Source organism: Balaenoptera physalus, assembly GCF_965194825.1.
Source record: "Balaenoptera physalus genome assembly, chromosome: 13".
Taxonomy (NCBI): domain Eukaryota; kingdom Metazoa; phylum Chordata; class Mammalia; order Artiodactyla; family Balaenopteridae; genus Balaenoptera; species Balaenoptera physalus.
In genome coordinates, this window is record NC_138892.1 from 40,129,581 (window position 1) to 40,144,761 (window position 15,181).

The following is a 15,181-nucleotide window of genomic DNA, read 5'->3' on the forward strand; positions in this document are numbered from 1 at the left end:
ATCAGAACTTCAAATCCTAAAGGAGTCGATGCAACCAGGATGCAAATCAGTGATGCTCAAACTTGAGGGTGCATGAGTTAAGTGGGAGCTCAGAAAAATAACAGTTCTTTAGCCCCACCCCCAAACATTATAATTCAGGAGTAAATCTAGGGAGATGCCTAGTGATTCTGCATTTGATAAGCATTCCAATTGACTCTAATGCATGGTAATGAAACACACAGTCTTTTATAAATTAGGTATGCCTGGGTCCAAACTCATTCATTTGCTCTGAGAACTCAATAGGCACTTAACTTTGCACGTGGTAAGAACTAAATATATTTCAGAAAAGTTAATCTGTTGTTATCTTCAGACCAAACTGTATGTAGAAACCACCTAGTTAAAGTGTACTAAGTCTGTATCAAGGAGTGTTCTAGAAAATGATTTTTAGAGATACCAGAATTCTAGAGGCAGATATACTGTGAAGGAAACCCGACTCTGCTTTCTATACCAGAAGCAAATGTGAGCTTCCTGGGGAGAGTTTGCAGAAGAACATGAAGCGTCTATAAAGTCTGTAAATACTCCCTTAATGGAAGCACATAGGTTATTAGCCTATGTCTCCCCAGTGTCGTGGACTCCATGTTTTGAAAGACTGTGGCATAGAAGAACTTGGCTGTATTTTCAGCGCTAGCAGGGCCTTCCCCAGATGAAGTGCATCTCTGGCAGCTGTGCGCCCCTCAGGGAAGCCAGCGGCAAGAGGAAAGCCATATGCTGCCTATCTGCTCCCGCTGTGGGGAGCCGCGGCGTTTCCATTAATTTCAGAATTCTTGTTAAATAAACCAGGGACTTTCTGTAGGCTCATGTGGTCTTTTCCTGCCATCCATAGCTCACCCAAAATGCTGCATACATGGCCACACTAACTGCAGATAACGTTTTGTGCATAGTTTGGTAACTGAGGGATAGAAGCACCGTCACCTACTCATTCTACTCCATGGCTTGGTTAATCTGTTTCCTGGGTTGCCTACTGGTGATACAATTCTTTCCCCTGGGGTAAACCGAAGAGAGCAATGTGTCTTGTCTCAGTGAGAGAATCAGTCAAAACCAAGTCACATCAAGCACTAACTTGGTCTACAATTTGGCTTTAGTAGAGGCTGATTTGAATATTTAGGAATAGGTGCAATATGAAATAAGAAAACATTGTAGAAAGAGGATGTACCCATTCTCATTTTTCAAAAGCACTATTAAAATCAACTCTATGCCTACATATGCTGAGTACTTAGATAATTGTAATTCATCAAGGCATTCCCCCCCCAACCAAGTCCAATAGAAAGGGAAATAACTATGGAGTGCTCCGTTATCTTCATAGGCCTAAGAACCAGAAATGTATTTAGTGCCTCCCCAAATCATTACAGAAACATGTCATAGTCAGAAATCATTCTTGGATGAGGAAATTGAAGCAGGATGAGCAAAGAGACAGTAGTCTGTAGCCTTTTCAAGGTTGGCAAGTTCTAGAACAAAAGCTCTCTCATCACTAGATCTCTGTGATGCCCTGCCCTCTCACATCCTTGATTTCTTAAATTCTCAGCTCATACTTCAGCCTGTATTCCTATCTCCAGTTTCAAACCTTAAACCTTTCAGCTTCAAACTGGGGAAAAAAAAAATGAGGCTGTGAGCTACCTAATGCAAGAGGCCCTGGACTAAGAACACAGACACGCTGAATATTCTTTCCACGGAGAGGCTGAGAGCTCGGAAACATGCTTAGGTAATTCTGGTGAAAGCAGTGCTGGGCTGAGCCATATAAGAGCCCAAGGCAAAGGAAAGACCAGTAATATTGATTTTGCCCTTACTTAATGTTTTGATATTTTGTTCATCATGGAATTTCGATAAATTCTGATTTTTAAAAATTGCATTAAAATATTATTTACTTGATTATGTTTTTTTTTTTTTTTGCATCATCTTAAGTTTTGTACATGAAGCAAGTGCCTCATTCTGGTCCCACCCTGAGTGAAAGACTTGCAAAATACAATGTATTTAACAAATTATATATATAGTGTGTGATACAGAGGTGATAAGGTATAGGGTAAAGTATAACGTATATTTATACATTATACTTTAGAGTATACCTATACTTTATAGTACGTGATAAAGTACAATATATTTAACAGATATGTACCTAGTATACAATACGTATATGAAAAGGAGAAAAAGGGAGGGAACTCACACTTATTGAGACCCTACTATGCCTGTATGGCAGGCATTGTTTGTGTGATATATATATATGTATATACACATATATATATCATATAATATCTATTTCCTGATAGTATTTAATGAATATATTTATCTCAACAAATGTGATATATGTATAATGCACACACACGTATTTTCATTTAATCCATGGATTTATTTTACGTGTTAAAGATGAGGAAAAGATAGCTTGGAGAAGTTAAGTAACTTGCCCAAAGTTGCAGATCTGTGGTCAAAAGGAAGAAGTGAATGAAAGTCAGAGAGAGTGATCGGTTTGTAAATTGGAAAGTAGGTTGTAAATTCTAACAGACTACTAGTTCTTAGTATTATTGCATTTAGGAAATACCACAAAATATTATTCACGGTTTTGTTAAAGATTAATGATGTTTATGTTTCTTTCACTGAGATTGAAATAGAAATTTGATGCTGAAATGTAAGTTTCTAGTGATATCTTTTTAAACTCTTAAAGATTTTTTGGCTTCAGTTGATTTCTCAAGTTCTTAGTTTGAATTACTGCTTTTTTGGTAGTTTTTTTGTGTACCCCAGTAATATTTAGTGAGCTATGAAATGGAAGTTAAATATTTAAACGCCAGAGAGTTTCAGAGGTAAAGTGTTTCTCTATCAGTCTGTACTAGTGAAAGCTGTATGGGTTCAAGCAAGATCAGGGAAATCAATATTAATTATATATGTTGCTCTACTTGTCATGATGAAATAAGTATCTATGAATGACGTGATGGTTAAATCAGTATGTGTTAGGGCTTGAGAAAGGACATGCATATCTACAGTCATATTTCTATGCATTACTGCTTGCAGAGTGGAATAAATATCTGCTAACAACGTGACAGGAAAGAGATTTTGTGCAGGGGTAAAGACTGAAATGTCTATAGTTAATACAAAAGCATGATCCTCTACATAAATACCAGCGCTGGGAAAGGTCAGCCATGCTAACAAAGGGTTGATAAGATACTGAATATACAAAGAAACAAATTACAGAGTTACAGCTAACTTTAATTTTTATTCCCCTAAGATCAAAGGGTATCTGTTAAAATGTTTATGAAGTACAAACCAAAAATGAAACATGCTCAAGATCTTATTTTTACACTGATAGTTTAATTTTCAATATTTTCAAAGGTATCTTGGAGGGAGCATGGTGATAGGCTAAAAATTTAGTGTCAGGATGCAGGCAGGTTTTGGAAACAGCTTTTGTCACTTCTAATTTATGACTTAGGAAAGTTATTTAACAACTCTGAGCCACATTGCTCTTGTATAATTGTGGGTAATGATAGCTACTTTATGGAATGGTCGTGGATATTAATGATACAATGGATAAAAAGTGCCAAGTACAAAAAAAGTTCTAAGTGTAGTACCTAAAACATATCAGTCATTCAATAAATGATAGATCTAACTCTTGTTGTTATTGATGTTCTTGGATGCAAAGTAATAATACTTTGGAACAAATATTTGATATGACCTACAGAGATGACCAGCCATACCTCACATAGGTGGAATAATGAAAATAATTGAACATTTTTCTGGTTTCCCAGATAAGTAATAGCTGCAGAATTAAAAATGTAGAGAATAATCAATTTTAATATGTAGAGGGAGCCCATATTTAAAGTTGATCAGTGCCGTTAAAATTAATGAAAAACACAAGAAACATGATTCTCTATAAATAGAAGAGATTTACCATTTACGTGTAATAAGCTCATTTATAGATATTTTTTTCTTTTAACAAAAGCAATAAATTATTGGCTAAGAAGAATTATTTATGCAAAAACTGCATTAGATAACATATTAAAAATGAAAATTACAGAGATACACTGGCCATCTTCAATAATAATTGTCATTATTATAGTGTTATTATTAGAAGCTGTGGAAAAGAGTTCATCAGTAATGTGTGGTATTAAAAAAAAAATGCTTGGAGAGTAGAGGTCTTGTATGCAGTCAGGAACTAATTTACCTAGCACACTCATATGTGATACCTGAAGTTCACTGCTGGTCAAGTTTGGTAGTACCAGCTAGTAGTTAACACGATGACTTTGGGGTCAGCATATTTGGGTTTTAATCTGAGCCTCGCCTCTTGTGAGGTGATGGATCTTGAACGAGTTACTTAACTTCTCCAGGATTTTTTTTCCCTTGTAAAAATGGGATAGAGTGCCAATCTATAACATGGTGTGAGTTTAACCAAGATAATGCAGTCAGCAGATGTCTGGCTGCTCATAAGAGTTCAATAGACAGCAGCTGAAAGGATGTCTACTAATGAGAATGATACATTTATTATTATTTTTTTAAATTTAAATTTTTATTTATTTATTTATTTATGGCTGTGTTGGGTCTTCGTTTCTGTGCGAGAGCTTTCTCTAGTTGTGGCAAGTGGGGGCCACTCCTCATCGCGGTGCGCAGGCCTCTCACTATCGCGGCCTCTCTTGTTGCTGAGCACGGGCTCCAGACGCGCAGGCTCAGTAGTTGTGGCTCACGGGCCTAGTTGCTCCGCGGCACATGGGATCTTCCCGGACCAGGGCTCGAACCCGTGTCCCCTGCATTGGCAGGCAGACTCTCAACCACTGCGCCACCAGGGAAGCCCCATTTATTTTTATAATAATGGAAAATTAAGTGATTTTCTGTCTAAATGTTAAACTTAAACATTCACCATTTATTCTAAACATAGACATATTTTCCAGTCTAGACTGAACTCAACCCAAGTCCTTTTAGGCATTCAGGAAATTTCCAGACAGTGTTGTCTCAGGCTACCCTTCTGGGCTTCAGAGCAATGATATGACTTGGAGTGAAAGCTTGCCACATTGATTTGCTTTCCTCAAGTTTAGATACCAAAAGCTTTTAATTAAGAGCTTGTTTTAATTGCTCTTGCTAGGATCTTATTTGCTCAGAAACTCAACCACTCCAAAAGACACCTGAACCCTGCAATCCTTTGACTTCTGCCAAGAGAATAATCATCCACTGACCACCACCAGCCCGTGTCCTGTGGCCCTAAAAGTAAAGCCATGGAGTAGGATAAGCTGATATTCCCATAAGTGTCTTTGTCGATCAAAAGCAAGATGCTCATGTCAACCAAGGAGGTATTTGCACCCAACTCTTAATCTTCCTTACCACAGAATAGAAAGTTGAACACTTATGAGTATCTACACTTGCTTCCCCAGTGGATGTTAATTTCTTCCGTCTTAAAATTCCATAATGCTCAACCTTGTGGTAGGCACATGGTAGATACTCACTGAACACTTGTTACTTATTTACTGGTATCTGAGAAAAGCTCAGCATAAATTTATACTTACAAAGAAACAAAGATAGAAAAAATACCTTCAAATTCAAGGTATGAAATTTAATGAGTGAGACATATATATTAACCAAATAACATACTATTAGAAAGAGTATATATTAAAAAAAAATCTTGCATGCAAAATAAAGGAGCATTCAAGGATAGTGTAGTACAGGCAATGTCTCTGAAAGTTCGATTTCATACTTTCATGATGCACGTCCCAGTCGTCAGTGTGTGCTGAAGTGCAAAATTGTAATCGTTACCCTGACATTTTCACTTAGCTTCTGCTGAATACCCAGTCAATTCTTCCAGTATTTAGAAAAATATTCCTCAGCATTTACCTTGTCATTCTGATGATGCTACACATCCCACAATCAAACAGAAATTGTCAAGTCTCCTTTCCTTTTATAGTAATTCAAACATGGCTTTGTAAACCTGAATTACTTGCATTGATTGGTGAGGATGATTTATTATTATTTTTTTTCACACTTCCATATTGCTCAGGGAAAGGAAGATGTAATTATTCAGTTTACAAACGCACAACACTATTTTTAAAAACTTTTACACTTAAAGTGAAGGTAGATTTGGGTTTGACACCCTGCAACAAGGAAAATGGTGTATGAGATTTGAGGCAGTTTACTGAGTCACAGCGAAATCAGAATGCGGACTTTTTTATTGGAAAGAGTGGCAGGAAATTGCCAGCATTACTGGCACTTCCAGATTCAAGAATAAAAGCTAATTTCTGATATCTGAAGCCTGCAATCTGTGGACACAGATGACTACCAAATCCATATTTCTAGCTAGGCCTCTTTCCTGAATTCTGGCCTGTTCGTTAGGGATTTATACCACGTGGCCTGTTATCTCTTCAAATTCCAACTTTCTCAAATTGTGCTCATAATTCTTGCTTTCAAAACTGGTTACTCTGTTCAACTTTCCTGTTTCTATCAAAGTTGCCATCATTTCCCCAGTCACCGAGATGCAAGAGCAATGTTTAAGTGTTTCTGCACGTGAATCAGCCATTGGATTCTGTTTCTTTTTCCATGTTGCCTTTTATACACATCTCTTTTCCATTCTGGCTTGTTGCTCCAAAGTTCAGATCCATCCCTTCATCTCTGGGGATAGCAGTGCCAAGCCAGAGCAAAAGAAAACTTTCTGTTCAAGGAAACATTTATGTTCAAGGAAACCTTTCATAATGATTTTGCTAGTAGGGACAAAAGCTACTGTAGTAGACCCATACTCCAAATTCTTGCAGTATTCAACTATATGACCTCAAAAGAAACAATAGAATCCTCAACTCAAAAGGAAAATAAGCTTCAAATAATTATAATAGTTCCATATATATATATATATATATATATATATATATATATATAGTTAGCTTTTCTGCCTCTACTTCTCTTCTTTACCCCAATTCATTATACTCCCTTTCATCAGACTAATAGTCCTGTAATGCATCAGTGTTTTATGTCTCTGATTGATAAAGTCAGCATTTCAAAGCGGTTGTTGTTTATAACTCATTTAAATAGCAGTCAAAAGAAATAATTTTATCAGTGTAGGTTTATTTTAGAAATTGGACTGTGTGGCACTTGCATTTTGTAAGGTCAATGAGGATATGTTCCCTCGCTGTTGGTCTTCTATGTGGTTGCATTTAGCTTACAACACATTTCAGTGTCCATGTGGTTTTGTTTCAATTTAAAAACTAGTTTACACTTACATGAAAAATAAACCAATCAAGAATTTTGAAGTTCCCAAATCTTCTTTGAAGAATCCTGGGATTTATCAGAGCATAGTTATGGAAATATCTAGAGTACACTGTCTCTAAGGGGCTTCTGCATGTTTATATTCTGTGAGTTTTAACACATATACCATATACCACATATCATATGTACATAAGATGCATCTATAAATCATGTGGTGGGAATGAGGGACAGAGCTATGGACATACTGAAAGAATCACAAATGCAAATAATTTAGAATCAGAAGGACCTTAAAAGGCCACCTCCTTCCTCTGACTACTTTATGGATGAGAAAATTGAGGACCAGAGAGAAATGGAGTAATTTGTTCTTTCACTCAAAAAGGCTGTAGTCTAGTGGGATTGCAACTTATCTCTGGACCCCTGTCCAATGCCCTTTCTAGGACTCAGATTAAATATTATTATCACAGTGGTTATTTGTTTTGCTCTTGCCCTATCCATGTGTGTTAAGAGCTATGAAGTGGCTGAGATTTTGCCCTACTTGTAAGTGAACAAGTTAGCCATCTACAAGATCCATGGTTACTGGCAGAAGACATGAAACTCCAGGGCCAAAGACAAAGGACTTTTATTCATGGCACAGCAAGCAGCATGAGCTTCATATTTGTGTCAATTCTCCCTGACAGTCCAGGTCCCACGAGGATTATGCGGATGTTCTGCACATATGGGATTTGTGTCACAGATGAGGAATTCTAAGCTTAGAAAACCTGAATCTTTTGTAATGATATGCAAGCTAACCAGCCTAACTTTTGCTCTGGATCTCTAGCTTCCAAAGCTTTTGCCACACAAACATTCTTGAAAAGACTGAGAACCAAGGCAGCTGGTTCCTCTGCTCTCAAGATGTACAGAAACATGACACCCATGAACTGTCTTGGAGCAATAATGATGGGTCTCCACTGGTCTGATGATGGACAGTATAATGCATGGGATGACAAATGATTTCCAGGTAATGGCAGTTATTCCTAGAGTGAATGCATTCCAGTATGCATATGGCAAAGCCAGGTATAGATCAAGCAATTCCTTTTCATTTGGTTTAGCACCGCCTCTCTCAACAGTGTCCTACTTTAGTATGTAAATTGTATAGTCACCTATAGTGCACTATAGGTGAGAAATCAGTTTTTGAAAAAGAATACCTTCCAGATCATAAAAAATTTTCATTGATTGCTATGACTATATACCCAGGATTTCCTGATGAATCTTAGCAAATTTCCCACATTTTTATGTACAAAGAAAAATTTACTTCTTTATATATGGATTTCTGAGAAAGATCTGCAAACTTTTCATCAAAAATGTTATTTGAGTTTTGTTTGTATGTAATTCTCTTCATCTGTCCATTTGCAGAGGTCTGAATCCATTTGCAAAATAAAACATCTCTGAAAATGTTTATAATGTACACATATTGAATCATCTTGGATATAGCTTTACATTCCATCCAAAGCCCTGTGACTTAAATGGAATTTTACACATTTATACTTAGATTCACTTATTAAAAGCCGCTGTCTCCATCTGGTTATGGTATTCTGCTAACAGGTGTCAGTAAATCTCCTGATCTTAACTGCAAAGTTTAACCCAGAGATTCCCAACCATTTTGCATTTTTAGCACACTTTCAGATACTAAATTTGCAGAAATTCATACTCCAATATGGTGAATGAGGCAGTATATTTTACAGTATAATTCCTCCTAGAGTACATCAATGTTCCTACGTGGATTTAGGAAAGCACCCACGTCACTGCACTATTCAATTCCTTCAGTAGTGACTCTTCATTTTCATACAATTTTCTTCGACCTGACTGTGCTCTCTTACAGACCCATGAAGGGAAGTTTTACGGGTCTACTGAGTATTTGCCTTGACATCCATCTGTGCTTTTTCTCTCTTACTCATAGCAGATTGTGTCCTGTTCTCCACTGTACCTCACAGCCTGTTCTGCTTAATGTTTCATCAGATCAGCATGACCTTAATAGCACGTGTGTTTGGTTTTAGCAAAAAATTAATATATACATTGCTAAAATAAAAAGAAAACAAAAATTGTAAAGACTTTGTGTTTCAGACCACACCAACTGTTGTGACCCTTTGATTGACAATGTACTTCTAAAATTTTCAACCAAAGTGCCCATAAAGACAAAGAAGAAAGAAGAAAGAAGGGATACCATCAGGAGAGTCTAGGGGATTGTAACCTAAGGCCACGCTTTTCTAACATAAAACCACATGAGCTTTTTTCTAAAAGAATACTTAAGTATTTGTACCTTATTTCATTATATATTTGAATTTTTGAAACAAAACCAAAAAATTCCTCCCAAATACTTGAAGATTATAGAATTTCTAGGAAAATGTTACAGGTTTGTCTTGTAATTTGAGTACACCATGCTACAGTCTGAAGATCACAGGCTTGAAACATAAGTACGCTTGGCTGTAATTCAAAAGGGAGATAGGGTTCTAAGAATTTCCCTCTTTACCTTGAATTCCATACCATGATGTTTCTCATACCTTATTCATACCATAACATCCATCCATCCATCCATCTATCCATCCATCCAACCATATATGATTTCATCTTTCTGAATCTATTTGTTACCTAACCATCCATGCATATATCTACCTATTTATCTGTTCCTCCATCCACCCGTGTATGATTCTATGTCTCTCTTTCCATCCAAGCATTAATTTACCTATGTGTCTATCTACATCTTTCTATCTGTCTCTCTACCTGGCTAGATAATTCATTTCCTAAATAGCTGAATTTAAACGATATTAAATAATAGCAGTCACTCCTGCTAACGTGATTCAACATTTATTCCTAAGAAAAGGCCTCTTCTATTGCTCTTAATAAATAAAGATAAGGTAATCATTATTTTCTAGGTTTCCTCTCAGCTTTTATTCTTGTATGTGGCAGATTAAAGACAGCTGGAAACAGAAACAGCCATAGCAAGGCAGGATTTTGGTAGCACAAGAGAGTACCAGGGACTGGATCCTTCCCAAGTGAAGGGAGAAGAGAAGGAACTAGGCATGTTGACCTGCTCCATGACAGTCATTTCATGCCCATTATTCTTCCCAGTCGTCATGACAACTTTGCCCAGTACTTACCCAGTATCCTCACATCAGTTCTCTGAGCTAGGTGCTGTCATTATTCCAATTTTATGGTTGAGAAATCTAAGCTTTAAAATATTAAGTAGCTTGTTCATATTCATATGGCTGTAATTCTCAGATTCAGATATAAGACAAACCTGGCTAGCTTCAAAGCTCTTGCTTCTAAACATTACTAAACTCTTGACCCTCAATTTATTTCATGATAAAAACAGTCCTTCTGATTTTTTTCATATCTTTCTTGCAACCAGTGCTAAGTTAAGGCAAAGTCAGATTAAGAGTAGGTTAGTCAGGCATTTTCCAGAAAACCAATGCGTAAGTGGCACTAAAATATATCTTTGGGGGCTTCCCTGGTGGCGCAGTGGTTGAGAATCCGCATGCCAATGCAGGGGACACGGGTTTGAGCCCTGGTCCGGGAAGATCCCACATGCCATGGAGCAACTGGGCCCGTGAGCCACAATTACTGAGCCTGCGCGTCTGGAGCCTGTGCTCCGCAACAAGAGAGGCCGTGATAGAGGCCCACGCACCACGATGAAGAGTGGCCCCTGCTTGCCACAACTAGAGAAAGCCCTCGCACAGAAACGAAGACCCAGCACAGCCATAAATAAATTAAAAAAAAATTAAAAAAAAAATATCTTTGGATTGTAAGAAATGGAGAAAATTATACTTATAAAAATTTGCTTCTGCCACTGGGAAGAATACTCTGAACAGCTTGGGTGATGGGGGTGAGGCTCTAAGGGATTAAGGGATTATGCTTAAGTAACAAATGTCATTTGACTACTTTTAATGGAAGGTAGGTCTGGATCATTCTTGAGTCTTTATTTTGTTGAACAGGATATAAAACTTTGGAGCCACATCTTAATTGTGTGAGATAATAGGTTCAGTGCTGAGAGATGCCACCAGCAGAATTTCAACGGCCTCCTCCTGGTGGGGTGTGGTCCTCGATGGGGGTCTCCCATGAATCTGAATGACACAAAATTGTAATCAAATAGCTTAGGTGCTAATTCTCAAGTTGCAAGTCCAAGTTTTAGTGAATTCAGTACTAACACCACCACAAAGTTGACAAACAGAATTCATGTAATTGGTAGACCCTACCTTAACAACAATCTTGAGTCCAAGATATGGTAACAGAGTCAGCATTCCTGTATTTCTCACTCTAGTACTCCTCCGTACCAGTTCACCCAGTAATTCAGGACATCTGGGGCCCTATCTTATTCTGAGTCTAAATATATTTTTACCAACACCATCTTGAGTTTGTCCAGATAGACACCCTAAACGAGGTCATTTGACACTGCATATAGCCTCCAAAGTGACTTTGTCACTGGAGTTACCTGAGTGACGATTCTAGCATGTTATACCTTTAGTAGTGCCATTCTCTCTCTCTCGATATATGTGTATATATACACACACATACACACACACATTCTCTCTGTATATATGTATATATACACATATACACACACTTATAAGGACTACATAATAAAGATATAAGCTCTTTATTTTAAATGTGCTGATATTAATTTTTTCCAGTCTCTGAGACCTAATCAGGCCTTTGCTCCTTCAATAGTTCTTTACATTCACTCATTTAACAAATAATCACTGAATTCCTCCTTCACGCCATACAGTAGTGAACCAAAGAAAATCTCTGTTCTCATGGTGCTTACATCCTCATGAGGTGAGAACAGTACTAAACAGATAGACGTCACATGGTGATAAGTGCTCTGAAGAAAATAAAGAAAAGGTTGGATAAGAGGGTAGCAAGTGATGGGGTGAGGGAATTGCTGCCTAGGAAGTAGATAGGAAACGCATCTCTGATAAGGTAGACTGAGCAGAAACCAGTAGGAATCTGGGGCCTGCCTGTTCCAGGAAGAATGAATGTTCCCAATTTAGGAATGCAGCATGTCTATTAACGAAGTGATAATGATATTGGAGCAGTTGAGAGAAAACAATTTTTTTCATATATAAGCTGAGGATTCTGACTAAACACTTTTGTTACTTTACAATGTCTGCCAAAGAATGGAGTCCTCAGCTAGGAAGAAGAAGAGAAAAAGATATGTTATTTTTTGCTTACGCAGTTTTTAATAGTTTCTACCCGTTTTTTCTGGAGGGTTCTGTGTTGTAACTTTCTGAAATAAAGCGATCTGCTAAGCCCTAAGACACACACCGTAGAAGGGATGGATTACTCTTCATCAGAAATAACAAGAATCAAGGATGCATATGTCAGTGCTCTAATCCCTGTAAAGAAATCACACAATGGCAGAGAATAAAGAAGAAATAACTAGCGTATTTTCTTTATTCCTCTCTCTCAATTATCTCTTCTTCTCCCTCCTTTCTTTCCTAGAGTAACCTCAAATCTTTTTTTCCCTCAGCTTCACTTGAAGTGAATTAATACTTTTAATTTTACTCAGACTACTCCATACTTAACTTTTCAAATCTTTATATGCTGGACATTTGATTGATAATCTAGAAAAAAAGAATAGGGATATCATTGTCTAGTCACCAAGTATAAAATGACAATAATATATAGTTTTATATATACAATGTATACAATTACTCCATGGAGAAGTCTTATTGTCTATTCAAGTCCTTCTTATTTTCTGGTCAAAGAATCTGAGAAAGTACCATCTAATAAAGATGATGATGATGAAAAAAATTATTTCATTGGGTTCTTATTTCCAGGTTATCTATGGCTTATTTAAATTCTTCCTCGTGATAATTCCTTGGGTTTGGTATCCTTTTTTTTTTTCAGATGAGGGAATGGAAGTTCTGAGGGGTTGTGTATTGTCTCCAAGATCATAAAACAAGAAAGTTGCAGAGGGTATTCAAACGCTGGGTGTCTATGCTATTCCCATTACATCATATCTGTGCTGGGGAATTCTTCCCTAAGGCAGGCCACATAATTGGAAAGGCAATAGACTTCTGGCTATGCTTAGGGCAGAGTCAAAAGTGTGAATTAGAGATGAGCTTTTAGAATGTGAATCCTGGTCTTCTGTATAAGCGAGAGCTTTGTTTGAAAATTTCACTGTGATGTAGTTCCCGAAAACCTCATGGGGCTGTTGAATATATCAATGTAGGTTCTTGTCAGAGTGTCTGGCACATAGCATGTGCTTGGTAAGTGTTAGTTAAAAATACGACAAGAGCACCAGCGAAAAGGAAGGAAGGCAGGGAAAGATATTTCTCCCATTGGTATCTGAAAGAGTCCTTCATTAGTCTCCTCTTCATTTTAGGGGAAGAGTAGAGCTACTCTGGACATTTCTTCTCCTTTTTTCTTAATTTACTGGTCAAGGAAATAAAGAACTTTTATTAACTTTAAAAAACCATTCCTGTTTATTTGTTTCAGGTTTATGGGGAATCACTAATTGGAGCTCATTGAGTTCTAACACCAAAAATGGAAAACTAAATCTTTAGACACCTACTGTCATTTAAGGAAATGTAAAATGCTTCAATTTTATTTTAGCCAGTGGAAAAAAATATAGTAAGATTATATGCACAAAAGAACTAGATTTATGCAGTAAATGTGCTTCTAAAATGTAACTGAACAAAATGTTTGTGTTACCATAATGCAGTGCTGTGATTTCAAGCACAGGCTTGAATATGTTCCTCAATCCCTGTGAGCCTCAGTTTCCTTATCTGTAGAGTGGGGATGCTGTTAGTATCTAGAGGATCAGAAGAATCAACCATTAGGTGTTATTATTTTCAACATAATTACCTATTTTTTTTTTTCTATAAGATTCTCCATACCCCCCTCCCTGATTTCTGAAGTGATAGCTAAGAAATCTGAATATCAGTTCTATAACTTTGTTAATGGGACATTTATTCTTTTCTATTTTCTCTCTTGCAACTACTACGCACCGCCCCCCCCCGCCCCGGCCCCGACACACACACAGTGCTTTGAGATGGATGCCTTCAGCAACAGTGGCATGGCCCAAAGAATTGAACTGGATGGTGGGACCTGCAAAGCTGAGGCAGCCAGCATCAGACAACTTTTTAGACAGATGGGAGCTTACGGTAGGAATCCAAGAGCTGCTTCTCTTGCTTAATGTTAGAGCCTACTGGAAACATGGGGATTAAATGGCAAGTTGATTTGAAGCTTTTGAAGGATATTTCATTCTTTCTCCATCATAACTGAATTAAACACACATTGGGTGGCCCTGTAGAACTTGTCTCCAAAAGGAAGGGTGAAATACTCTCCTGTAAAACTAGGCTCTCCCCTCATCATCATTCTTCAGTTTCAGTCAAACTGCTTATAAAAATGATGGATGTTAACGATCACCTTACTTAGGAGATGTCATCATTTATTTAAAAAAATAGAGCGAGTTAGATTAATAGTTAGAATTATTACTGGGAGGCTAGGGAAATATGGGGAAGATAAAAATAATCTTTCTCAAAATAATTGAGAATTTATTATTTACTAAGAACTTGGTGGAAATAATCACTTTAAACATCATTATCCTTCAGACATTTTCATATCTGTCTCTCAAACTTAGCAAACTTAACTTATTGGCAATAAAATGATGGAATATCCCCACCAATAGTGCAAGAGGGTAACCAATTTGCAGGGCAGGAATAGAAACACAGACATAGAGCACGGACGTGTGGACAGAGGGCGGGAAGGGGAGGGTGGGATGAACTGGGAGATTAGGTTTGACATAAATACCCTACCATGTGTAAAATAGATAGCTAGGGGGAACGTGCTGTATAGCGCAGGGAGCTCAGCTCGGGGCTCTGTGACGACCTAGATGGGTGGGATGGGGTGAGCGGGGGGAGGGAGGTCCAAGAGGGAGGGGATATATGTATACATAGAGCGGATTCACTTCGTTGTACAGCAGAAACTAGCACAACATTGTAAA

The 15,181-nt window shown here is 37.5% G+C and overlaps 2 protein-coding genes across 9 annotated transcripts in view; one reads left to right on the top strand and one right to left on the bottom strand.

The window, feature by feature from the left end:
* LOC309640418 (uncharacterized protein) overlaps positions 1–15,181 on the top strand; it is a 340,945-nt gene that overhangs the window by 270,200 nt on the left and 55,564 nt on the right. The window contains exon 1 of one of the 7 annotated variants that reach the window (XM_082419180.1): positions 11,307–14,339. The exons of the other annotated variants lie outside the window; for them this stretch is intronic. Coding sequence (XP_082275306.1) covers positions 14,228–14,339 — 112 coding nt within the window. The 5' untranslated portion in view covers positions 11,307–14,227. Of the gene's footprint in view, positions 1–11,306; positions 14,340–15,181 lie in introns of those variants that run through there. 7 annotated transcript variants of the gene reach the window in all.
* The window catches only part of SYT1 (synaptotagmin 1), a 427,179-nt gene that overhangs the window by 264,389 nt on the left and 147,609 nt on the right, over positions 1–15,181 (bottom strand). The gene's annotated exons all lie outside the window — the stretch shown is intronic.